This window comes from Frieseomelitta varia, unplaced genomic scaffold (genome assembly GCF_011392965.1).
Source record: "Frieseomelitta varia isolate USP_RPSP 00005682 unplaced genomic scaffold, Fvar_1.2 scaffold_131, whole genome shotgun sequence".
NCBI lineage: Eukaryota > Metazoa > Arthropoda > Insecta > Hymenoptera > Apidae > Frieseomelitta > Frieseomelitta varia.
In genome coordinates, this window is record NW_025108984.1 from 603,970 (window position 1) to 631,681 (window position 27,712).

The 27,712-nt window shown below is 36.8% G+C and overlaps 1 protein-coding gene and 1 long non-coding RNA gene across 10 annotated transcripts; one reads left to right on the forward strand and one right to left on the reverse strand.

The window, feature by feature from the left end:
• Positions 1 to 2,469: 2,469 nt before the first annotated feature.
• LOC122529728 (sodium channel protein 60E) lies at positions 2,470 to 26,014 on the reverse strand. 7 transcript variants are annotated; one of them, XM_043656150.1, is made up of 22 exons: positions 25,786 to 26,000; positions 23,028 to 24,968; positions 21,469 to 21,677; positions 21,148 to 21,368; positions 19,948 to 20,131; positions 19,724 to 19,801; positions 19,494 to 19,635; positions 19,236 to 19,370; positions 18,943 to 19,172; positions 16,726 to 17,282; positions 15,584 to 15,672; positions 13,930 to 15,338; positions 13,529 to 13,844; positions 11,097 to 11,213; positions 10,821 to 10,979; positions 10,382 to 10,678; positions 10,094 to 10,248; positions 9,463 to 9,949; positions 8,803 to 9,122; positions 8,349 to 8,708; positions 4,586 to 4,966; positions 2,470 to 3,685 (listed from the first exon to the last, which is right to left on the reverse strand). In XM_043656150.1, exons 2-22 carry the CDS (start codon positions 24,453 to 24,455, stop codon positions 3,292 to 3,294), a joined length of 7,668 nt encoding a protein of 2,555 aa, XP_043512085.1. In that variant the 5' UTR covers positions 24,456 to 24,968; positions 25,786 to 26,000; the 3' UTR covers positions 2,470 to 3,291. The 7 variants fall into 7 exon arrangements, with proteins under 7 accessions (XP_043512085.1, XP_043512075.1, XP_043512066.1 ...); XM_043656140.1 differs by having other exon boundaries at positions 23,028 to 25,280; positions 25,441 to 26,000; XM_043656131.1 differs by having other exon boundaries at positions 25,196 to 26,000.
• LOC122529815 lies at positions 18,516 to 21,231 on the forward strand. 3 transcript variants are annotated; one of them, XR_006306860.1, is made up of 6 exons: positions 18,516 to 18,636; positions 18,909 to 19,199; positions 19,267 to 19,542; positions 19,615 to 19,823; positions 20,575 to 20,806; positions 21,140 to 21,231. It is a non-coding gene; the product is annotated as an uncharacterized LOC122529815 (long non-coding RNA). The 3 variants fall into 3 exon arrangements; XR_006306859.1 differs by having other exon boundaries at positions 19,633 to 19,823; XR_006306858.1 differs by having other exon boundaries at positions 19,267 to 19,823.
• Positions 26,015 to 27,712: the final 1,698 nt, after the last annotated feature.

Below are 27,712 nucleotides of genomic sequence, written 5' to 3' on the forward strand. Positions count from 1 at the left end.
ACGCAGCACGCAGATACGCAGAAAAATGCGCAGAAAAGTTATAATCTAAATAACCTCAGACTCCTGAAGGATGTCCGATCGTGATTGTACAATTTTTTGGAATTTTACTATCCGTTAGCTTTGGGATAGTCGCGTGTATGTCCAGTCTCTTATTTTTTTTGATATATTTATAATATTGTACGTAATGTCTATATGTATTGCGTGTGTACACGGCAATTACGAATAACATACAGTATAATTATGCCTTTAATTGACATGATACATAGCTTTACAACACGTGATCTTTTTGCAAAGATCACATATTTTTTCGAATTGAATTATCTCCGAAATATTTAATTTTTATCTTCACTTGTATCTTTCTTTTCTGTTCTATTCATCGACATCCTTTTTTCTTTTTTTTTCAGTGATCCTTATTACATACGTACTATATATGTCTTATAGTCGACGCGCGAAAAACAGATTCATCAAGCATTAAGCATTAAATGCTAAACTCTAAAAGTAACGTACGTTGTACGTTCTAACGAGAGATTTACGTAAATTTAACTCGTACTGTTCTCACATACGAATGCTTGTAATATGAAAATCTAATATACATGTTTATATTTTTTTGTATACATATATATTAACTCGCAATCGTTTTCTAACAATAGGCACTATAGGTCGACGAGAGATCGTGACGTGTAATGGCAAACGTTTATTTGTGGAAAGGAAAATTGAAAACGTTAAAAATCTATTCTTATCTGAATCAATAAATTCTGTGTGTGTGTTTCTTTTTTTTTTCTTTTCTTTGGGAATTTAAATAAATAAATAAATAAATAAATAAATAAATATATAAATAAATATATAAATAAAGATGATCCAATAAGGTTACAGGTAAAAATTTAACTAATTACTACAAAATTCGTTGTTCCTTTCTCTACATGAATGTTTTTTTTTTTTTCAATGGATTCTCCCCACTTTTTTCTTCCTCTTTTTTCTACCTCTCTCCCTTTCTGTCGTTAAGTATCTTTTAATTTGTAGTTTCATCTTGCATAGATATTTAATGACTATCATACAAATTTAGAATGAAAAAAAAATTAAAATAAATTCTTTTATTCTTCTTCACATATTAATTTTGTATTTATATGTATATAATATAATATATAAATATATATGTGTGTATAATATATATTCACTATGTAATATACGTATATACACATATATTACTGTATATACATATATATTACTTAATAGTAAAAAATAAGAATTATTTATATTGTTCTTGCAAATATAATTTCCATGTATTTTCCTTAATTAATTTTATCTTGAGAAGAAAATAGTTCACTTTAAATTGATATAAATTCAGAATTGTCAGATTCGCTTTCATGGAATTCAATAAAATTAAAAAAAAGAGAAAAAGGACAAATTTGTATCGTTGTTTTAAATACATGAATATTTCATACTTCATTCTTCCGTACTTTTAATTTGTCAATTGGTGAATTCAGGATTTCTCTTCACATTCTCAGAGTAAATGAATTTTTGTTGTTACGATATATGAAAAACAGACAAAACAGACAAAAGATCTATAATGTTGTTTCAACACATTGTATGTAGCTATTGGTTTCTCTTCGTTTGTTTTTTAATTACGTTGAAAATTGATAAAAAAAATTAATACATACATATGCATATTACATCAAGGTAAAAATCACTATTAATTTTAAAGTAAAATTAATTAAAACTATAATTCTTTCTTCAACAATAGCTACTGTGTGAATGTGTATAACTATTACAGCATAATTACTGCATTCTACTTTAAAATAATTTTAATGAAGAGTATTATAGAAGCGAGAAAGAGAGAGAGGGAGAGAGAGTGAGTGCCATCTTCTGGGCATTGTTCAATTCATGTTAACAGATTCTCGATGAACTTACCACTCTGATTAATCATTCATGATCGATCTCAGGTTTTCCGTATACATTATTACGTTACAGAGCAAGTTACAAAATTGTACTGTGTATTGCAATTGGTACTTCAAACTGGTCAAAATACACTAAATTTAAATTAATTACAACATTCTATTTGTGCTTGATCTGTTTGACTCTGACACAAAAGAAAATATCGCTACATTTTCTTCAATACTTTTGAAGAGGTAATATTGGTCACAGTGAGTGAATATACAAACGGAAAGCTAAATATCGATCATTAGCGTGATGAATGTATATGTATGCATGATTCATTATTTGAAAGCTCGGATTATGTCCAGAAGAGAGAGTATCTTTCGTTCTCTAACAAATATGGAACGAAAAGAACAATATCATTAATCATATACAAATATATATTGTAATAAATGGATAAGCATATAACCTTATTACTTATTAGGAATATCGCAATTTTGTAGATAATTTTAAATTAAGACGAACGTCACGTACGTTTTATGTTCTATAAATGCTATTGTTTATGATATAAAATTAATAGCGGTACTAGTGATCTAAGTTTCTTTAAAACGTGTAAAGAAAAAAAGGAGAAAACAACAGCTACTTGGCTAATGGCACGATCGTTTTAAAAATTTCCTCCTTCCATCTTCTCTTTCCCTCTCTTTTTTGTCCTTTTTTTTTTTTGTTTCTTCCTTCAAAGTAATTACAAATCAAAACACTATGCTATTTAAGGCAGTATTATTCTTTTGTTCACGTAATTATTACTCATTTCTCTTTGTAACAAGTAGATCGTGTTTAATGATTCAATTTGAAGAAGGGATCGGAATTTAAGTATATATTTCACTAAATTGGTCCAATCGCCCTTAATTATGGTAAGAAGAATGCGAGTTTCGAGTAATATATCAAGTCAATCGAACTACCTGAACTATATCTTCTATCAACGTGTCTATTGCGTAAGAAAAAAGATTTAAGCTCGTTGCGAGTAAATTGATTACTAAAAATAGACTATTGTTATTCATTAGGATCGAAAAGTATCGTAAGAATATTATTTTTTTTTTCCTTTTTTTTTTCTTTTTTCTGTAAAAGAAAACTGCGTAAAGTACTAAATATCTTTCGATAAAAGTTTAATTATCATTGAAAACTGTTGGGGGAAATAATTTCATTGAAACGTCTCTTTCTCCGAGATATACTTATTACAATGAAACAGCAAGAGTATCAGATGGTAACGATGATAAGGCAACAGCGTCAAAGAAAGGGGGAGAGGAGAGGGAATCGGGGCCACTGTAACGCGATAACAAGCAAATATATCGATGGCTTTCAGCCTAGCCTCTCTCGTTCAAAACTGATTTCGGAAGGATCTCGGGGCGTGACGATCTAAGATCAACTGGCATTGTCGGGTTGCGTGTCTCGATACTCTTCGCTCTCTCTGTGAACGAGGACGTGAACGACCGTGGCGGCGGATTGTCGTCTGAGCAGCGCCGGTCTCGAAGGCGGTGCCGAGTTCTCTGGACTGGGTTCTGTAACGAGTATGCTTACATCGGTAGATTCGATTGGCAGCGGAGCTGGTTCAGGTGATGGTTGTTGCTGTTTCTTTCGGAGGCTACCGCAACGTCTGCTAAACGCTTCTTTGATATCGCGATGCAAGGTGTTCAGAGAGAGTGTCGTAGCGCTTGGCGGGAGTGACCTGCGCTTCGTAGGAAGACTGGGGACTTCCTCGTCGGGATAACTTTCAACGGCGTTTTGTCGGCCGAGTGTCGGACCCCCGATCGACGATCTGTCGTAAGTTATCGTTTATTTTAGTAGTCTCGACGTTTCCCTACTTCTTGAAACAGAGAAGTTCCTCTACGAGAAACAAGTAACAGAAAATTTTGGGGGCTGGGGAATTTTCAACGAGCTCAAATAAGATAAAAAATTTTATTTATTTAGCGAAATTCGCAATTCTGAGCGAGAACTGCAAAGCCAAATTGATATTGTTAAGAAAAAAAAAAAAAAAAATGATAAAGATATAGGTAGAATCATAATTGTTTCATAATAGTTTCAATAGTTTCAGTAGTATTGAATAGTTTCAATTCATAATAGTTTCAAAATCATTTCAATTATAAAAGGAATGTGTTGAAAGATAAAAAGGCATTGTACTTCAAAAGATAGATGAACAATAATTGTAGGATGTGCAAATGAAGAATTTAACACATGACTTGTCATTTTCAAGTATAGTGATTTACGCATAAGAATATATTAATCTTAATATATTAATATTATACATTAATATTAATAACATTATATATTAATCACCTTGTTAATTTTCTTTTGCAAGTTATCATGCGATTAAATTTGAGAGAAATTGAAGAACAAAAATTACCAATATTTGATGCATATTTTCAATGCATATTTTACTTATTTTTGTTGAAGCAGTTCTCAAAGTCAAGAGTGAGAATTTCACAGAAATGTACACAAGATTTAGCCACGTAAACGATATTTATAAAAAATTCATTTACAAAACTGACACGACAAGCACTTCATTTTCATCTTATTTTGGCTTGCGTCCAAACCGCGTGATCCTCCCCCCAAAGTTTTCTCTTATCCTATAGATGATAAAAACTGATTTTATTTTGAAATGAAATTCGGAATGAAAATGACCAGAAACAGATAGGTAGAAGGAGAAGAGAATGCAAACCTAGTGTGTAGATCAGAGGAAGTGGCAGAAGCAACAGAGGAACCGGTAAACGATTGCTGTTCCGCAGTCGGCGAGGGACGGGATACGGTCAGAGCGGGAGGAGGCAGGTCCTCGTGAGTACCGGTGGCGCCGGAGAGCAACAGCAGAGGTAAGTTTGGAAAAAGCCACGCCGAAGCTGTACCGAGCTCGCTGAAATCGCTGGCGTCGCTGGCCCTCGAGGACTTGCGACTACTGGCTCGGCTACCTCTATGAACATGTAGAAAAGCCGATACTTTGCCACTCCATCCACCCCCGCCCCTACCCTCGTTCCCAGCACCAGGACTCGACGTTTGTGTCTGCGAGTCCACTTCTTGTGCCATTCTTTCGCGTTCCTTCTTCGCCCTGGACACAATGACACATCTCATTGCGATGATAATGGAATTTTACAAATAACATTTTTATAAATTATTGTTTTGAACGTTTTCATTGTAACAATTTATTTCGTAAGGATTTTTCTTTTTAATATAACAAATTTTTGATGAGATAATAAGTATTAAAATTGTAAATAAAATAATTTTACTATTGAATAATTGTAGTTATTATTAGAGATTTTGAAATTTTTCATTATAAATATAAAATTTACGTTTAAAAAAATAGTAGTATAATTAATATAATAAATAAAATATATATAAATAATATAAATAATATAATAACATAATATAATATATAATAAAATATATATTATAAGATAATAAAAATATATTATTATATATATAATATATTTGAGTTTAAAATTTTTTATTATAAATATAAAATTTATGTTTAAAAAAATAGTAGTATAATTAATATAATAAATAAAAAATATATAAATAATATAATAAATATATAAATAAATATATAAATAAATAATATAATAACATAATATAATATATAGTAAAATATATATTATAAGATAATAAAAATATATATTGTAGATAATAAAATATATATTATATATATTATATTATTATATATATAATATATTTGATTTTAAAATTTTTTATTGTAAATATAAAATTTATGTTAAAAAAAATAGTAGTATAATTAATATAATAAATAAAAAATATATAAATAAATAATATAATAACATAATATAATATATAATAAAATATATATTATATATATTATTATATATTAAATATATATTATTAGATAATAAAATTTAAATTTATATTTAATAATTTTTGATAAAATAATTAAACAAATAAAATATGAAAATAATTGAGATTATATATAAAAATAATAGCGATGATGGTTTAATTAAATAAATATTTATTGATATAAAAATAGTAAAAAAAATAAAATACATTAATTGATTTGATAGATTAAAAGAAATTTTAAATAAAAATAGATTAATTTTCTATCGTTCTAGAAACGTTTTAAATAAAAATAGATTAATTTTCTATCTTCGTCACAAAATACACAAAATATCGAAGATACAACCAAGAAGGGAGTGACTCTACGTGAAGAAAGTATAGAATAAAATTTTTTCATTTAAGTTATTACTTCGAATCAAGTTTGAAAATTCATGTACATTTGAATTTCGCTAATTCTGGACTCTGTACGAGAGACTAACTGATTGGAAGATGGTCTACCTGCGAAAGTAAGTGAAAATAAGTGAAAAACGTGAAATATAATTTTTCAATTTAAGCTTCATTACCAAGAAAACGTTGAATATATTCGGTTCAAAATTAGTAAGTTTAGTAAATGTGTGATTTGACAAAATTTTAAATTATGGTTTTAATTTAACTGAAATATAAATTTTAAGGCCACGTCTTAAAATATTTATAGTAAACAATATATATTATTAAAAATCAATTCTTAAAATATAATAATAAATTTAATTTATATTTTAAATTTTAAATTATGCTTTCAATTTCTCGAAAAAGTTCTACGCTACACTTTTGACTTACTTTCACAGATAGAATAATTTCCTATTCGTTATTCATTCCTGGCCAGAATTAATTAAATTTAAATACAGTTGAGAAATTTTAAACTTGATTTTCTGAGCGTTAAGTGAAAAAGATTTATTCTTTATTTACGATTTATTTTTTTTTTTTTACGCAGTGTCACTATTCTTCTCGGTTGTGTCTTCAAAACTGATATGCAATGCCCTCATGGATTTTGGATTTTGACTTGTAATAATTATTCGGAACAGTTTTGTGTGATAACTTATGATAATTATCCGCAAAAGAGGAGATCTCGAAATATGTTGTCAAAGTCATCATTTCGAATAACTTTTTCCTATACACGTTACTCGAACTTATGTACGTTTCCGAAATGTGTGCAAAAATATTTTTAATACTACGTTTATACATGTAATTTTTGTATTAAAGATTTTGTATTAATTTGTATTAATTATAAATTTCAAAATTAATACAAATAAATTTTGTATTAATTCTGTATTAAAAATTTAAATTGAATAATTAATTTTAAGTTACATAACTACACTCTCATCACACTAGAAGATACAGTTATTCAATCATTATTTCAAAATGATGGTGAAAGCCACTGACTTATCTATCTTAAATCAATATCGATCATTTTTTAAAATACATAGTAAATAAATAAATAAATAATACAATATCGGTATTAATTTAGGCTAGAATAGTCTAATCAATTAGGCTAAATTGAATTGACGTTGTCATATTGAAATAACTTACAAAAATCAATGTTAAAGAAAAATCATTGAAATCGGTGAAGTTTAATCTTTTGCGCTGGAATGACATGCCGAGCACGTCGAAAATTTTTTGTCCCAAATTGCAATATTTTCTCAGTTTCAGGCAAAACAAATGATAAGTTTATTACTTCTTAATAATTTCTATCCAGTGATATCATACCGACGAGTTCAAAAGAAAAAGAAAGCGACAAATTATTGTGTACGGTTCGGTCACTCGTTATGGTCCGCGAAACAGTTGCCAGCGCAAGAGGTTAAAAGGATAACATACAAAGTGAACCAGGCAACTGGTGATCACTTTGAACATTTTCGTCGCTTTTGAAGAGATGAAAGAACTTTGCTAGTAAAAATTGTTTAGTACAGAAGGGACCATAATATGACAGTAATAGTCCTTTTATGGATGGAGGAATTTATGATCATTTCAAAGTTACCTGCACTTCTTTCAATGGAATGATATATAAAAAAAAGTATTCCTATAAAAAAAAAAAAAAGTATTAATAAAAGTAGTAATAACTTATGCATTAACTTGGGAGATACTTTAATCTTAATTCTGTAAAATCTATTGTATGAAAAACGAGGAGAGACAGACAGAGGCTCTTACAGTCTTTATTTTTTTTCATGCATAGATTTAAAGTGAAATTAAAGTTAAAATATCTCCTGAACTATTAATTTCCTCGATACAGATAGTTCAAATAGAAGATAAAAAAAGAATATAGTGTATTTCCATTTAAAAAAGTGAAAGTGACCCAAAACTCCTTCAGCTACAAAAGAAGTATTATTATCGTCATACTGTGATCCCTTCTACATATACTAAAACAAAGCTTTTTCACGTCTTCGAAAATAGTGGAGATATTTAAAGTGATCCACACTGTGAATACTTTTACAAATATCTCGAAAAACTAGAGCCGAACGACAGTAATACGTACCTATAGGAGAAGAATTAATGTTCAGAACAACAACCTTGACAACATATTTCAGTCATTGAGATCGACGAAGTCCGAATAATTACAAGTTCAACATCAATTATTCCTCCGAAATATTTATTAGAAAACTGCAACAGTTACTCACGTTATGTATTCTCTGATCGTGCGTTGAATCAACCTGGCTGCTTTGTCCTGGCGTTTCCACATTCTCGTCGAGGAGACGATCTCAAGCTCTTTACGCGTGGGGAACTGTTTCTTAAACTTAATGTCCATCTGTTCCTGCAGCTTTCGAAAGTCTTCAGACTCCTCTACGTGTCCGAGGACGTGCTTGACAAGTGCGTGCAGAATGTCCAGACAATGAATCTTATTACCCTTTGCGATAGGAAGATTGAAACTAACTAGCGCAACCATATTGGGCTTGGAGATTCCCAATGGCGGGTCCAGGCTTGCTATGAAATCGCTTAACTGCGAGAAATTTATGAACTGTGTCGCGTGCGGATCGTACCTACGAATTAATCACAGTTAACCACGCGTGTTTAGCGGATCTCTGGTTTTCGAGTGAGCAACCGTGACCGGCGAGGGCCGGCGTGAGTTCTTACTTGGACCATCGTATGTAAAACATCTCTAAATCATCCTCGACAATACCGATCTCCTCTTCCTGATGTGCCTGATTAAAGTTCTCGAGGATAATGGCAATGTACATGTTGATAACAATCATGTAGCTGATTATGATGAAAGAAGTGAAATATGTTATCGCCAGGAGAGGGTATCCGCAGTTCCCGTTCATCTGCCGACTGGTCGGCGTCGGATCGCAATCCGGCGGTTGCACCATCAACGACTCTAACACATCGTTCCAACCGGCCGATGTCATTAATCGAAACAGTAATTGCATGCTTCTACCAAACGTTTCGAAATTTACCTACGGAGAACGAAGGGAGGGGGGGAAAAAAAAACGCAGACAGAAACAAAAAAAAAAAAAGAGAGAGAGAGAGAGAAAAAGATCGCAATTAGCATCGTCGTGACGGACAGCGTGTCTCATCGAATAAAAGTACAGATTCAGATGGAAACGAACGAGATTAACCACTTGCGCTGGAAATTTTTCGTCCGAAAAATTGCAATCAATCCTCGGTTTTAAGTATAACCGAGGCGAAAAGAAAGCGACGAATTTGTCGCGCGTTACGGCCGCCGGCCGCTCGTTACGGTCCGCAATTCAGCCGCCAGCGCAAGCGGCTAAACGTTTGTGTTGATACTTTACTCACCATGTCGTCGAGTGCGCCTTGCTTTTTAACGTGACCAAAGACCGACATGCCGATAATGGCATAAATGAAAGTAATTAGAGCTAACAGGGCGCCGATGTTGAACAGCGCCGGAAGACTAACCACCAGTGCGAACAGCAGTTTACGAATACCTTTGGCTGCCTTTATCAGCCTTAAGATTCGACCGATTCTGAACACTCTCACGACTCGCAGGAGCGTCGGGGACACCGGAAAGTCTACCATAATGTCCTCCATTAATATTCCTAATATCGAGGCCAGCACGAGGAGGAAATCGAACAAGTTCCACGGCACCGTGAAATAGTGATAACGGAGCCCAATTATCTTCACGATCGCCTCTAGACCGAAAACGGTCGTGAAAAATGCGTTCGACACTTCGAGAACGAAGAAGATCGGATGAGGCTGATCGTAATGCTCGATCCCCATCGTCAGCATGTTGAGGAATATCAAAATGAAAATTGCTATTTCGAATCTGGAAACATCGTAGTTTGTTGTTTATAAAAAGCAAGCTGTCGACGAGTTTTTTTTTTTTTTTTTTTTTTTTTGAGAAAAAGAAAAAAAAAAAAAAAAAAAAAAAAGAAGAAGAAAGAAAAGTCTGTAAACTTATATTCGTTACCTGCGTGAATTCGATAGGTCGTAAAACATTGCGAGGATTTGATTCATCGGACGCTTTATCACTTTCTGCGGCTTTTTACGGCCGAGTTTTTTCATGGCAGTGTAGTAGTGTTTTTGACTTTCGGTCAAAAACATTTCTAGCACCCCACCTTCGTACTGAAAACAGGGATAAACAAGGATGAGAACGAGAGAAGGGCGAGAGGGGGGGAGAAATGCTTCAGCGTTCGATGAAATTACAATTTCTCAATCGGTGTTTTTGTTCGATCGGATGGTTCTTACGTTTCCTTACCTTTTTCTTCAACATGTTAAAGTTGTCTATAATTACTCCGATAAAGAGGTTCAGTGTAAAAAAGGAGCCGCAAACGATAAATATCACAAAGTAGAAATATGCGTAGATGTTCGCTTCTCTCTGAGGCTGAAGGTCGACGCCTCTCGCGTCCACCGCGTCCTGCATCACCTCCATCCACCCTTCGAACGTGGCTACTTGAAACAGGGCCAGGTAAGCGATCCCCACGTGATCGAACGTGATTTTACTGTTCTCCCAGGAGTAGTTCTTCCTCAGACAGTCGTCTTTCGTGTTTACGATCTGAGAAGCAATCGGTTCGAGTCGATTCGAGTTCTACCCTCGTTCTGTTCTTTCTTTCTTTTTTTTTTTTTTCTTTTTCTCATTTCAGTTCGACGTCTCTTCGATGATCGAAGCAGAGGAGATGAGAAATGCTCTTACTTACCGATATGTCCAACAATTCGCCGTACTCGTCGACGCATTTGAAAAACTTGCCGCCGAAAAATTGCACACCCATAATAGAAAATATCAGCCAGAACACGAGACAGACGAGGAGCACGTTGAATATACTAGGTATCGCATACATCAACGCGTTCACTACGATCTAGCAAGGAGAAAAAAGAAAACAGCCCGATACTTCTAAAAATCTCTCAAGCCTTCGAGTCGGTGTGTTTCTCTACCAGCAATCTACCAGCAGTAGTCTACAACAGGAATCTCTTACCCTCATGCCTTGCCATCTCGATATCGCTCTCAGTGGTCTCAGTGCTCGCAGAGTTCTCAGCGACCTCAGCACTTTCAAATTTTCGTTCTCCTCTATCAACAGACTAAACGTCGACACCTGTTCAAATGAAAGATTACTGATTACAGATCGTTGAAAAAGATCACGTCCCGGCGTTCTTCGTCATCCAGAGATTAATTAACATGCTGTTTGTAGGAAGCTGCAAGCGTTCGAAAGCGACCGCCGTGAATTCTGTTACAACGCGTTTTGCTCGTTTGCACGACTAAAACGAAAACGGCTACAAATGTTCGGCGTCTTTCGTACAGGCACAACGTACAAGTATAAATACGAGGGATAGTGACTAAACGAAAACTGAGCAGCTACTTTCACTTTCATAGCAGGCTGGCGAAACTGCTGAAATGCCGTGCAAAGCTGTGTGAATACTCGTGAGACTCATTTCAAGCATTTTGCAACTAGTCGGGGATTGCACTATTTCTGTCAAATCTTGCAGTGTCTTCTGTCAAGTTTGCACGCTGTAAAACCAAAAAAAAAAAAAAAAATGAATAAGATCAATCAACGTGTAACGTTTAATAGTGAATGTATCTTCAATTTGTTGTAATTTAATATTGAATTTTTAAATTTTTTGGCAATTCTAAGCACTCAAAGTAGATATTAAGTAGATCAAGTGGAAATTTTATGATATGGCTACGAATATGTAAAGCTGGAAATTTTTGATTTTGTACATTTCTTGAAATTTTCCTTTATTTTATATTATGCCAAAAAAAAAAAAAATATATATATATATATATTTTTGGTATAATATAAAAAGGTTACAAAAAGTATTGCAGCGAACAACGATGGAAAATAGTGCAATTTTAGTCTACATTATGAATATTATGAAATGAAAAAGTGCGCAAAATATAAACTTACAATTGCTGTGTGAAAATTAATAATAAAATGAGCTATGGACGTACAGAGTGGTCACATTTAAGGCCACCTAAATATTTCTTCGAATTACGATGATGTAAGAAACATTTTTTGCCTAATACGAATGGCTAGGAACGGGTAAGAATATTTTCTTCAAGGTCACTTTTCTTCAAGGACCTTTCAAGATCATTGATGTTCTTTTCATATAACTATATATTTTTTTATCGCGTAGCTAGTGAAAAAATACGTTGTATGAAAGAAAATAAAATAAATACATAAAAAATACATAAAATAAATAAATACATAAAAAATACATAAAATAAATAAATACATAAAAAATACATAAAATAAATAAATACATAAAATAAATAAAACAATAATAACAAATAAAAATAAAAACATAGTTGCATGAAAAAAAAAACATCAATGACCTTGAAAAGTCCTTGAACAAAAGTGACCTTGGAGAAAATATTTTGAATACCATTCGTATCAGACAAAAACTATTTTTTACATACATCGTCACAATTCGAAGAGACATTAAAAAAATTAAAAATATTAAGAAAAATATTAACCATCCTGTATATACAGGCTGTCTCACGTAACACTTTTCACAATTTTTCCAAGTGTTTGCGATAATCTGACAAAAAAATGTTTTCAACAAAAATTGATCCGTGCTCGATTAGCTATGCAGTGCAACAAATTTTTTTTTCAGTAATTGTCCAGGTTACTTTTGGTTTTTTAAATGGCACTTTATATTTTTGACTTGACAACATTGTAGCTGGTATCTAGACGAATTCAACGACCTAGTATACAATGGCCCTCGGATGATCTTGAAGGCAAAGGAGTGAAAATTTCAACAAAAAGTGACAATCAGCCACGAATAGGTGATAATATCTTGTGTTTATTATTAAAACTACAGGTCGTTGAATTCGTCTAGATACAAGCTACCAATGCTACCAAGTCAAAAATATAAAGTGCCATTTAAAAAAAAAACGAAGGTGACCTCGACAATTATCGGAAAAAAAAAGAATTTTTTCTTTGTTGCACTATACAGTCAATCGAACACGCATCAACTTTTGTTTAAAATATTTTCTTTGTCAGATTGTCGCAAGTAGTTGAAAAATCGTGAAAAGTGTTACGTGGGACACGATCGGGCAATAATTGCTGAAATTGTGAAGAATTGAGACTAAGCGTTGAATGATTGAATGCGACATATTAATTTGGCACGTACCTGAGTCCGCGAGGCGACATATACAACAAAAATTCAGAAAGAAACACGTAAAAATGAAGGAGACAGCGAGAGAGAGAGAAACAAATACAGCGGTACCGTGACACGAGTATGTCACGATCGGCGGGAACGAAAAATTCCATGCAGCAACGATGGACGTCAAGAAGAACACGCGCAAATACACACACGCACACACGCACACACGCACACACACACACACACATATACGTATATACGATTGAAACCGATGCTGCTTGCATCGATTAATAGCTCTACTTACAAAGACAATTATAAAATCCAAGATTGTCCAAAAACTGGTGAAATATTTGCAGAAACCCAGAGCTAACCACTTGAGCAGCATCTCGATGCTGAAGAGCGCGCAGAAGCCGAGATTGGTCCAATAGAGGATCTTCTTCAGAAACGGGTTATCGTCTAGATAAATATCCTCGAAACAGAGGGTTATGGAAGATGCGAAAATTAAAACTAGGATCATCCATTCGAACCCGGGCGTATCGACGACCGAGAGTATCATCGTTCGCATTTTGATCCACTTTTTGCCGATGGCCGTCGCGATACACCGATCGATGCAGGTACACCTGTGCAGATACAACTTGCTGTCACGCTCGATTTTCATCTCGATGGAACGTTAGTTAGATTCGAGAGAAGCGGGGATAATCTTACTTCTGATAACACTGTCGTGGAAAGCAGTCTTGCGGCTCTTTGCGCCGGTTGCTCCTTCCAAATCCCGGGAAAGAGCCCATGCCGTCGATGTATTTCCCTTTGCTGTCCCTCCTCCCGCCGACCGTCAGCTCGTCCACGTAGCTGACGAGCGCGTGCCAAGGTCGTTTCGGCACCCGATCCTCGTGTCGGGCAGGGAACGGATCCCTCTGAGGCAGCATCGCGACGCTCTCCTCCGCGGCTGCTTTGCTCGAGGACGAGCCTTTCGCAACCTCCGGCGCATCTCGACACTCCTCCTCCTTGCTCTCGTTCGCTTCGATCTCCTTCGCCTCGCTCGAGTAATTGTTCTCGTCGCTGGGCGAACCGTCGTCTTTCTCGCCCTCCTTCTCCCATTGCTCCTCCGTCTGAGACTGAGAGTACACCGGGTCGTAAGTAAAAACGGGCTGATTTAAACTTTCTTGGTAGGATCTGTTGTAAACGTTGTCCGTTGGAAGGCTGAGTACAGTCTCTTGAATGGCGTATTTAGTCTCGTTGTCGGATCGGTCCATCACGCGCCGCACGATCTTCTCGAAACGTGGATCTCTCCCCTTGCCTCCTCTGGCCTGCGTCAGCCGCGAGCATTTGTTCTTCCGTATGATCGAACGGATCCGATCGAACGACCTCGCGAGCTTCGACTCCTCGCCGACCTCCTCCTTCTTCTGCTTCAACTCCTCCGAGTTGAAGCTGTTGAGCAGCAAGGCGAGGAAAAGATTCAACACCATGAAATTACCCATGACGAGCGCCGGTAAAAATATGGCGAAGCAAGCCTCGGGGCCGTCCTCCTGCTCGGCCCGCATGCAATCCCACAGCGGCTCGATCCATTCGCCGCACAGTATGCGAAATATCATCATGAACGAGTGAAAGAAATCGTTGAAGTTCCACCGTGGTACCGGGTCCGGGTAAAACTTGTCCAACGTGTAGTCCTTACTGAACAACTGCATGCCGATCACGGCGAATATATAGATCACAATCACCAGGACTAAGGTGAGGTTGCCAAGGGCGCCGATCGTCGAAATGATAATGCTCAGTAGAACCTTCATCGTGGTCCAGGACTGTGCCAGTTTTAACACACGCAGAAGCCTCAGTCCGCGTATCACGGAGAGGCCGTCTACCAGCTCGAAGGTAAGATCTATCAGAGACGCTGACACTATTATCAAATCGAAATTGTTCCATCCGTTGGCGAAGAAATCTTTGCTCAGCGCCAACAGCTTCAGCAAGCATTCGAAGGTGAAGATACTGGTAAACACTTTATTACCGATGTTGAGCGCCTGTCGTATCGACTCGCTCATCCCGTGATGCTCCATCGCCAGGAAGCCGGTGTTCAGGACGATGCACAGCGTGATCGTCAACTCGAATAGCGGATCTCTCACTACCTAGATACGAGCCACTGGTCAATCGACGAGAGTCGAGCGTTTTCTTTCTTTTTTTTCTTTTTCTCTTTTTTTCCTTTGCTACATTTAACTCTGTTCGTATTGTGTTTTGTTTATTAATAATCGGTTCGCTATCCGTTAATGTATCCGCAACGAATATCGAACTCATTTAAATAGAGATACTTGCGTTCATTCCCGAAGACGCTCCTCTCTCGAAGACGCTACTATTTACCTTCTGGCATACCTACCTTGTACAAACAATTCTGAAATCGCAGCCAACCCTCGTAATCTATACAGCATTGGATGCATTTTTCACAGTTTCTATCCGGAAGACCATCTGGAATTTATAATAACGAGGCATTGTAGTTGTAATTATATCGTGTCTTGTTGAATGAACACCACCGTGCGTAAATAAAAGCTCGATATTTTTGTTTTGACGCCTTGAAAATAGCGATTTTCTACTGACAATTTTCTGCATTTTCAAATTTCACTCGTTCGTTTTAAAATTTCAACAATGCGGTGCCATCCAGTTATTATAATATCATAGCTACTCTCTCTTTCTATCAATATCTGTTAATTAATCATAATTGTATATATTAAAGCTACTATTAAATTTACTACTTTTAAATTGTATATATTGAAGCTACTATATTAAATATCATACTCTTTCTATCAATATTTGTTAATTAACTATAATTGTATATATTAAAGCTACTATATTAAACATCATAGCTACTCTTTCTACCAATGTCTATTAATTAACTATAATTGTATATATTAAAGCTACTATATTAAACATCATAGCTACTCTTTCTACCAATATCTATTAATTAACTATAATTGTATATATTGAAGATTAAATTAAAGAGATCCATTTGAATCGCACTTTATATTGCAATAATTTAGAGGTGTCCAAATATTTATGCACGGTAGTGTATCATACAGAATAAGTCTTGTAACATGACGATTTGAACTATCGTATGAAAAAATATTGCTTTTTTTATCGAGAGATCATTTTCAGTTTTTTAAACTGAACGATATATTTTTTGATCCATTAATCGATACTCTTTGTAAAAAAGTATTAACCTACGTATATTATATTTCAAAAAAACTATTAACGTAGAAGATACTTCAACTTTAATCTGTAATATAATATGATGCTTCGTACAATACTTGTCCTTCATGCATAGATTTTATAAAATTGAAGTTAAAATCTCTCTCTCTTTCTCTCTTAATTAATAATTATTTGACACACATAGACTGATACTTTTTCACAAAGATAATCGAGCCGAAGATGACCTTTTTCTTACAATAATTTACGAGCTACCTCAAGCCTTCAAGCGTCGTGTTACGAAAACTCACTCTAAATGAATAAAAATCGTTGCTCTACCTAAAATAACAATGTGCGACAAATACTCTGGTGGCAAGGTGTACATCTGCTTCTTCGTTTTCACACCGTTGCATTTAAACACTCGAATCTCTCTAGCAGTTCCACCAGCAAGTGAAACAGGAACGTTCGTGGGCGCTCGAAGATATCCGCCGGAATGGGTCGCCTGCGACTTTTCTCGTTCGTTGTCGACGTCCATTTCATTGTTCACTTCATTTTTCGCTCCACCGGCGTTCGTTTCAACACTGACGTCGGCGTTGTTGCTAGCAGGTGTCCTCTCCTGCCAATTGGCCCTCGACTCTTTGTTGTCGCGTCGATCATGCTCCTCCACAGACGTGACGTCGTCGCCGTCGTGGTCGTCGACAACACCCGAGTCGTCCAACGATGACTGTTGATTGCTGTTGTTACTTGCTTGTCGGGAATGAAGCATCCCGCGATTCGGCGCCAATCGGTGAACCCCGTTGTTCTCCGCGGTTCGTGGACTGACATTTTGCAGAAGTAAATGAGACGGTCGAACGGTCGAGTGTCTTGGACTCGGGTTCGGGCTTGGTGTCACCGACCTAATTGTCGAGAAAATTATTACATTTAATAAATATCATTCAATATATAACACATGGTATTCCCGGGTTAAATCGCCAAATTTTAGATATGAATTTAGGACCCTAAAACAAATATGTACATATAAATCGTTATTGTACAGTAAGTTACTGTCACATCCAAATTATTATTATTATTACACTATTTTTTGAACCTTCTTATATTTGTAAATTTATGTCGAAATGCTCTTGGTCAAATGCATTGTTAAAAAATACAAAAATAAACACGTTGTTTGTATCTCTACTTAACAAACTTAACCTCTTGCGCTGGAATGACGTGCCACGCACGTCGAGAATTTTTTGTCGCAAATTGCAACATTTTCTCAGTTTTAAGTGTATTTAAATGTAACCCAGGCAAAACAAGTGATGAGTTTATTACTCCTTAATAATTTCTATCCAGTGATATCATACCGACGAGTTCGAAGGAAAAAGAAAGCGACGAATTACTGTATACGGTTTGGTCACTCGTTATGGTCCGCAATCAGTTGCCAGTGCAAGTGGTTAACCTCTTGCGCTGGAACGACGTGCCACGCACGTCGAGAATTTTTTTGTCCCAAATTGCAACATTTTCTCAGTTTTAAGTGTATTTAAATGTAACCCAGACAAAACAAGTGATAAGTTTATTACTTCTTAATAATTTCGATCCAGTGATATCGTACCGACGAGTTCGAAAGAAAAAGAAAGCGACAAATTATTGTGTACGGTTCGGTCACTCGTTATGGTCCGCGAAACAGTTGCCAGTGCAAGTGGTTAACCTCTTGCGCTGGAACGACGTGCCACGCACGTCGAGAATTTTTTTGTCCCAAATTGCAACATTTTCTCAGTTTTAAGTGTATTTAAATGTAACCCAGACAAAACAAGTGATAAGTTTATTACTTCTTAATAATTTCGATCCAGTGATATCGTACCGACGAGTTCGAAAGAAAAAGAAAGCGACAAATTATTGTGTACGGTTCGGTCACTCGTTATGGTCCGCGAAACAGTTGCCAGTGCAAGTGGTTAACCTCTTGCGCTGGAACGACGTGCCACGCACGTCGAGAATTTTTTTGTCCCAAATTGCAACATTTTCTCAGTTTTAAGTGTATTTAAATGTAACCCAGGCAAAACAAGTGATAAGTTTATTACTTCTTAATAATTTCGATCCAGTGTTATCGTACCGACGAGTTCGAAAGAAAAAGAAAGCGACAAATTATTGTATACGGTTCGGTCTCTCGTTATGGTCCGCGAATCAGTTGCCAGCGCAAGGGGTTAAGAGTTGGAAATGAATAACATTGATATAACTGTGTTTCTGAGATTAATGCTTGTCTCCAAGCTGAAGGTAATCATTTTGAGCAACGTATGTAATTACAATTATTTTTAGTAATAAATACTACAATTTTCTTTAGTAATACGTAACAAACCTGAATTATTTCGATGGCATGCGTTACCAAGTTCTACAACTTTAATAGTAAATATCTCTTGAAGAAAACATTTACGAGCAAACTTATACAGGAGAAATTTGTTCGTTTTACGATCCTAAATTGATATCTATATAAGGTTTGGCTATGTAATTAAATTGTTAATGTGACGATTTCTTTTTCTTGTCGACAGATATTCTGAATTCTCGCGGCGACAGAAAGCGTACCTGCTTGGCACAGAGCCACTTTTATCCTGTCCAGACGAAGCAGAACCGGCAGTGCTTCTCCCACGTCTTCGTCTCCGTGTTTTCTTGCGCGTGTAACTACTAAGAAGAACTCCTTTCCTCGCGTCTAACTTCTTCTGCTTCTCTTTGGCAAGCGTCTTCACATTGATCTTTGTCGGGTCGAAACTAAACGTCGAGTCCTCGCGATGGTCGGTTAAGTCTTTCCTTCGTTCCTGTTGCAAGAGGCACGAAAGTCGAAAGTATGTGACTAATACAATTGGCTAATTTGCAAGTACCTCGTTTGTAATCTCGGCTTCCTCCTCGTAGCTCAGCGCGACGACAGCGAGCATCAAGTTGATCAGGTAAAACGAGCCGAAAAACACGACCACCGTGAAGAACGAGACGCTGATAGGTCCGCACGCCGACAATACCTAAGAACCGACCGAAGATTATACCTTTTCACCTCAAACACTTGTTGTCGCGAAGACGTCACAGGCCGCTTGTTGGCAAAAGCAGTCACTCGTGCGGAAAGAAGGGAAAATTGGCAAACCTACCTTATTGTAGACGTCTTCCCAATAATCCAGAGTAATCAACTGAAACGTGGTGAGCATCGACCACAGAAAATTGTCGAAATTTGTATACCCGTGGTTTGGATTCGGGCCAACGCAAAGGCAGATGTAACTTTCGTTGCAGTGTCTGAAACACAGGAAAGGGATTCCTCGCAGTTAGAATCAAGCTGTCAGCCGGAGCAGCCGCGCGCAATAACGAACCAAGTTTGGCTAACCTGGCGCCAGTCGCGTTACCGCAAATTATTGGCTCTTCGTCTTCGTCGAATGCCCAGTTGGACGAGTTCCAAGTCCACCTGTGGACGATACAAGATATCGGTTAATACCTCTTGAAAGTCAACGAGCCATTGTCTCTCAAGCTGATACATATATGCATACATATATAAATACTCGTGCAAGAGCAACATGCATACACATCTAGGAGGAGTCATGTTATACGTACTCTCTCCAATCGACTTGCGTGTTGTTTAATTCCAAATTCTTCTTCACACATTTATTCCGCAGTTCGCCCATGTAGACTTGTAGAGCAAAAAGTGCAAAAACCATCAGGCAAAAGATCGTGAGCGTCATTACTTCGGCAAGTTGCTTAAAACTATGTAACAATGCGTTGATGATGGTTTTTAAGCCTGAAAGAATATCGGACGAACGATTAATTCTCACAAATTTTTCACCTCTTTACATTCTTACAATAGAATATGTTTTCTAATTTCTTATTATTTAATACTAATATAATTAATAACGTAATAATATGACATATTATTTAGTAATAATTATGTTATTAATATAATTATATTAGTTATATATTAGTTACATTATTATATTATTATCTTATATAATAATATAACATCACTCCATTATTTGATAAAATTTATCAGTACTTATGTATAATATTATGATAAATTGCTGCTTGGTCCTTAATGGTAACACTATATTTGGTACATGGTACAAGCGTCAAGCTAGTTGTGCAAGAGATTTGGAATTAAAAATTAGAAATTCAAAGTATTGATAAAACTAGTTATTCTTCGTTGAGAAAATATGCGTGTTAAAATATGTTCGTGTTGTATTTCAGGAAAAATTCTACTTACAACTTTAAACATGGATTTAAAAAGAAAAAGAAAGACGATATTAATGCGGTACTTGACACCGGGAGGATCTTCAGAGAGATTCACGTGTCTCTAAATATCGATCGCCGCTCAAATGATTCTCATTTAAATTGCTGAAAACTCCGGCTAGATTACAATACCATCTGTTATCTGCAATGCCACGTACTAATTAATTTCTTGGCGCATGCTTCCAAGCTTGTAAGTAGAATTTTGCATTAATAAATTCATTTAAAATAAACGCGTTTTAAGTTTACGGCACTCTCTCCAATGAAATTAAAGCGGAGTGCTTTTGCTCGCAGACTAATTATTCTTACTAACTCTTTTTTCTTCTGTGGTGAAATATTACTTTACAAACGAATGTTAAAGAAACTTTTAACGATATTTTCTGCACGCACGAACCAAAAAAAAAAAAAAAAAAACATTGCAATCCCCGTGAAAATACGTGGAGAACCGGTTTTTACGCAGCACATATATTTTCTTCCGATTTTTCGAAAGAAGGAGAAAGAAAAATAGCAGTTCTTCTTGTTCTAGATCTTTACCAGGCATGATCGAAACAGTTTTGAGAGCTCTCAACACTCGGAATGTCCTCAACCCAGCTAAATTTCCTACTTCCATCCCTATGGTCGCATAACCGCTGGTGATCACCACGAAATCCAGCCAGTTCCACGGATTTCGCAAATAAGTGTATTTATTGAGCACGAATCCCTTGGCTATCGACTTGATCACCATTTCGGCCGTGTATATCGCTAGGAATATATATCTAAAAAAAAAAAACAAGAGGCGAGAGGCCGCGTGTTACACGTGCTGACGTTTGTTTAATCCGGAGGGTTGCGCACGATGATACGTGAGAATATGCTTACTCGGCTTCCTCGATAGTTTCCGTCATGGCGAGGAAGGCACAATTTAATATTATCGTAGCCATGACTATGTAATCGAAGTACTGGTTCGTGCTTAAGTAAATACAGTACCGCCTTATGGGATTCCATGGGGAAAATATGAACCAGCTGTTTGTCGCCGTGAATCGGTGAATGTAATTTTTACGAAACCTTTTCGACACTACGCAAAACGTCTGAAACACACGGTACAAGTGATGACGTGAAAATCAGATTCTGTATTATTTACGTGAGTGGAGCCACGTTCATCCGTACTTTGTTCAAACGAGCCAATTAAAATTCGTCGATCGATTTCTATTATTTCTTGTTACTCAAATAAATAGGAGTGGAACAAGGAGATGGCTACCAAATCTTCTCGCCCCCCCCCCCCTCAGATAAACGAGGCTCTACTGCATTTTGCGAAAGTTATTTCCAAAAGAAGATTAACCACTTGCGCTGGCAACTGATTGCGGACCATAACGAGTGACCAAATCGTATACAATAATTCGTCGCTTTCTTTTTGAATTCGTCGGTATGATATTGACTGGATGGAATTTATTGAGAAGTAGAATAAATTTGTTATTTGTTTTACTTAAATATACTCGAAACTGAGGAGATATTGCAATTTTGGGACAAAAAAAAAAGTTCTCGACGTGCGTCATTCCAGCGCAAGAGGTTAAAAAACCAAAAAGAACGAAATCGAATGAAATTTTTAATAATTTAGAATTAAAATGATTAGGAAAGATTCATTGTTCAAAAGAGTATTTATTCAAGGTATTTATTTGTCTCATCTTTAAGTAATCCCAACATTATTCACGAGTTTTGTTGCAACGAATTACAATTGTAATTTTATAATTTTTTTTTTACACGTGTATAGACATCTTTTCTCTTTCTTATAAAAAAATAATCTCAATTCTAACAATTATATAGATTTCTAACACTCTTCTTTGCGTTATAATACACTTTTTTTTAGCTTCTTCTCTCTAGATAATTAAATTTAGTTTTCCTTAAAATGAATATCGTACGTTTTACATCATGTGAATCTTTTCTTAATCAGTTATTTCTTCTGTATGTTAATACCAATCCAATTTTAAATATCTCACAACATTGTCCGAACAATATGAAACCAACGACATAAAGTATATATAAAAGTATGTATGTATAAAAAAATATAAAACTATATGTATAAATATAAATACAATAAATAATTATATTTATATATATATTTTTATATAAAAAAATATAAATACATATATAAATATAAATAAATATAAAATATATATGTATATTTTTGTATAAAAAAATATATAAATATAAATAAATATAAAATATATATGTATATTTTTGTATAAAAAAATATATAAATATAAATAAATATAAAATATATATGTATATTTTTGTATAAAAAAATATATAAATATAAATAAATATAAAATATATATGTATATTTTTGTATAAAAAAATACATAAATATAAATAAATATAAAATATATATGTATATTTTTGTATAAAAAGAATATAAAAATATAAATATATATAAAACGTACCTCGTCGTAGATGAAATTGTCGATCTCCTCGAGAGGCCTGCCGTAGAGTTCGGTTGGAAACGGTTCGTACTTGTTTGGAAGCACCGCACCGTCCTCCACTGACATTCGCCTTTTCGGCTGAAAGCCATAATCTCTAACGAGCTGCACGGTCCTGTTCTCCAACCTGTCGAGGCTCTCCTTCGTGAAGAGTTTCACCGTCTGCTTGTTGTTCCCGGTGGGCGTTTTAATCGACGATTTACAAGCGGCCTGGCCGTCGTCACCGCCGTCCCTTTCGTCTAAAATTTCACCGGCGGTGGCCGTTCTGGGAGTACCGAGCGGATCGACTTGGATCTCCGCGCTTCCGGAATCACCGGTCCCAGAATCGGCCGAGGCGCCAGCCGCCGCTGTCAGAGGCGGTCGTAGCCTCGCGACGTCCCTGGCGGTTCTCGTTGCCTCTTCGTTTTCTCCGGCTGTTTTCTCCGGATTCGTTTCTTGACGCTCGGTTCGTCCCGATCGGCCGCCGGTCTCCTCCTCCGGTTCCGACTCGAATCGATCCTCGCTCTTCAAACGTTCGCCGCGCAGCGCGAGCTCGAGCTCGCCGTTCGAGACGGACGATCTCGAACGCCTGTGACGCCGCGTTTCCTCCGCGTACGAGGTCAACGGATAATTCGGGAAGATCGGCGACGGTGTCTCGCTGTTCTCGTACTCGTGGCCGGTGTACTCTGGCGGGCTGAGGCCCGCATACGGTGGCGGTGATGATTTCTCCACCTCTGGCGGCGAGATCGCGTCGCACTCGCTGGTCTCGCTCGCCGGCGATATGAGTATCGAGGCGGATGTTGTGGCAAACGTCGAGCTATCGTCCGGTTCTCTCCTCCCAGCAAGATCGCCAGTTGAAACATGTATCTTAGAATCGTCGACATCCGGCTCCTCCATCCATATCGTCTGCTCGGACCGTGGGAACTCGAGGAGGGATCCTCGAACGGTGCTGGACGCGTACTCTCCCTGTTGCTCGTGTCCCCTACCGCCGATTCTCTCGACAGGCGATCCATAACGATCTCTTCGCCTGGCGGTGGACTCGTCGAATCTGGATCGGAGCTCGTAACGAGCAGCGGCCGAGGCCTCGCCTCTTCTCAACGGCTGAGGCGTTCTCGATATCCCGATCCTCGAGCGGTCCAACAGCTCGAACTCCTCGGCGATGCCCGCGGGCAGATTTAAACTTCTCTGGCTGCCAATCTCTCGCGGCGATCTCTCGAGTATATCCCGCGCGGGACCGTGAGATCGAGTGGTCTCTCCTGACGATGAGAATCGAACGAGCTCTTCTCTGAAGAGATTCGTCGCGTAAAGGCCCGCCACTCGAGGTCGATTAGCGAAGCCATTGTCCTCGGAGCCGTTGCTCGGAGGGTTGGCAGAACCTTTATATCCCTCACGGCCACCTTGCGAAGGTATCATTGGAATCTTTGGTTCCTCGGCTCACCGAAATTTGTACGTTTCATCGTTGCGGTTCCTACGCAGCAGAGCTGTGTGTGTTTGTGTGTGTGTGTGCGTGCGTGTGTGTGCGCGTGTACGTGTGTGCCCACTTCTGTTTCCGTTTTCTTTCGTTTCTGCTTTCTTTCGCCTTCGCCAGCTCTCGAGTGGTTCGACGACTCATGCACGTTCCTTCGGTTGATAACAATAAACAACAAGGGTACGGGGAACGATCATGATATACTGCTTGCTCGCCGGTTAGGTAGATAAGGTTCTTCTCCTTCAAAATCCTCGCAGCAGCATCGTATCACGGTTATAAGGCAGTTTTCTTCCGCTCGATTTTCATGCTCGATCCACAAATCGTCGTGGACAGCTCTCGTGTTCGTGGCTCTTTTGAAATTTCAAAGGATGCAGCTGCTATTGACTGAGCGCGAACTCGAATGTGTGTCGCGGTACAGTATATAGATTCTTCTTTTTTCGTCGATGACGATCGTGCCACTGCGACGTGTTTCACCACCAAGCGGGTAAGAAAGTCAAGAGGGAAAGCGAAAGCGAGGAAAAGAGTCAGGAATACGGGATGGAGGGCGGAAAATTCGGCAGGGAAGCGAGAAAACGAGAGGCAAGGAACAGCGAGAAAGAGAGAGAGAGAGAGAGAGAGAGAGAGAGAGAGAGAGAGAGAGAGAGAGAGAGAGAGCAGGGAAGGAAGAAGGAAATGCAGAGTATACTCGAAAGAGACGTTGCGTGATTTTTCCTTGACGCTTTTGATGATCGATGTACCCCCTAATCCGGCCTGCTCTGCGATGTCGTCTCCTGGATATCGTTCACACACGATTCCGTGGTTGGTCGCATCGCAAACAGAAAACAAATGCCACCGAGTAACAGGGTGGAATGACAACAGGAAATGACGTAAAATCAGTCTGTTGCTTACTGGTCACTCCAGTATCGTACAACACTCGCGAGTCATAATTACCATCTGTCTTATCCAAGGAGAATCAAAGATCGAGCTCTGAACAGTGTCCCAAATAGGGTGCGAACGAGATGACAACGACGTGCCGACGAACGAGACGAGGAGGAGGACGAAAGGATCGCAGAAACGAGCTGACGAGCCGAGGCTCGGGCGCGTGAAGATGAAAACGGGCGACGATGCTCGGATGAAAATTAATTGAAGGTGTTTCGGCGTGACGGCAGAAACGATGGTAAAGAGAAGGGAAGAAGCAGCGAAGGAGGATTTAATAAAAGAAAGAGAGCTAGAGGAAGAGAGAGGCGAAGATAGAAGTAGAGACGAAGGGAAATGAGAAAGGAAACCGTGGTGTACCCTCGTCATATAGTTCGGCAGATTGTGACTTGAACAAGGGTGCAAAATCACGAACGTCTCCGACGAGAACTGTGACGATACTATGGATGAAGTCGATTCGTTTCGCGCGCGCGCGTATCGAACGACCGAGGAAAACGGCTTTGAGGTCTCTCTTTCCCTGTATAAGCGAATCCATCTAAACCCCAACACAGTCAAACAACTCGTACGCGCACACGCGCAAACGGGGGTTATCGCTACCGCGAAACTAGCGAACCACCAGCCTGCACGAATGCTCTTCGTCACCCTCCACGCTATCCCCCACTCTAGCTACAAACTGACCCCTGCAGGTGATACCGTGGTCAGCAAACACTGCGACTCCTTTCTCTCCCGATATTTTTTCACTTCTTTTTCCCCTTTTCTTCTCTTCCCGTTTTCGTTTTTCAGTCGAAACTTCACGAAGCATTATAATGCTCGTTTGATGGTGATTTATTTAAAAAAAAAAAAAAAAGAAAAAAATAATGATAGTAATAATACACTCGCGTGTACATATGCACCTCGTGAAACTCGCCTTAGGGGAGAAAGTTAACACATAACTAGTTGACTCTTTTTCGTTTTTATTTCCTACTTTCTTTCTTTTCTTCGAATGTTTTTTGAAATATCGCACTCTTCCATTCTAAAATCCGACGATTTCTTTCGCTTCTTTGTGACACACGTGGCGGCACGATTTCCTTTTCCTTTTCGATCGACTTTAAATTTCGAATAAAACGTCCTACTTCCTCAGGCTACATACCTATAACTATAAACTGTCTTTCAAATACTTATTGATTTGTTCTGTTAGCGTTGCTTTTGCTAGATGAAATGTTTGATTGGTATCAATTTTGATTAAGTGTAATACAATGTATTTGTTATTCTCTGAGGGTGAACATATGCTTACTGGAAAATGTCTAGAAATAGCTAATGAGAGTGAATGAATAATTTCATCTCTGATATCTAATTTACAGATGATTATATTTTCTTTCGTTTTTTTTTGGATATTTAACTATACTTTCCCTGTCAAAAATTAACTACTGAGAGAAGCACTAACTTAAATAAAAATAACGATTATTATCAATACTTGTTTATGAGATTTTACTGCCAATAATATTTAAATAATACTTATTTTAACATTTATATTTTAACATTTATACATATGAAGATACGTTTATGTAACCTCAATATTTGTAAAGTTCATTTATATATATATATATATATATATATCTATCGCGTACATATTGTACTATATTTGCATATATACATATGTATATTGGAAATCGACATAATCATAATATAATCTTTTGGTATGCAAGATACCATATCTTCTGAAATTTGTCCTTTGTGTCAGCAGAAACATATTGCTTTGAACATGAATTAATTTTAAATAAAATAATCCATTTTCTTTCGATCATTGTTTATAGAAATTCGATTAAATCTTGTAATTTTTTAATTTAAAATATATAGAGCAAAATCAAGAAAAATCACATTAATTACAATCATATATCTACATACGTATGCATGACGAATATTTAAAAAAACAAAATTGATATTATTCTTAATATTTAAATGCAAATTACTTTCAAAAATCGCTAGCAATAAAATTTCTTGCACTACGCGCCATTCTATCTAGATATATAACATAGTCATACATGTCTTATCATTTAATTCGCTATTTCAACTATAGAAATTCAAAGTTGAAAACATTTAAAATGTTTTTAAATATAATACTACATATAACGTGTTATATGCTGTATTGTTTAAACTGTATAATCAAGTAAGATATAATCTCTCTTTGAATATAATCTTTGAACAACTTAAAAATACAAAGAATTGTAAAAGATATTAAATATTATTAGTGTTGCTCTTTTACTTGTAAAAGAAATTTTTTTTAACATATGGTAAATATAAGTTGGAC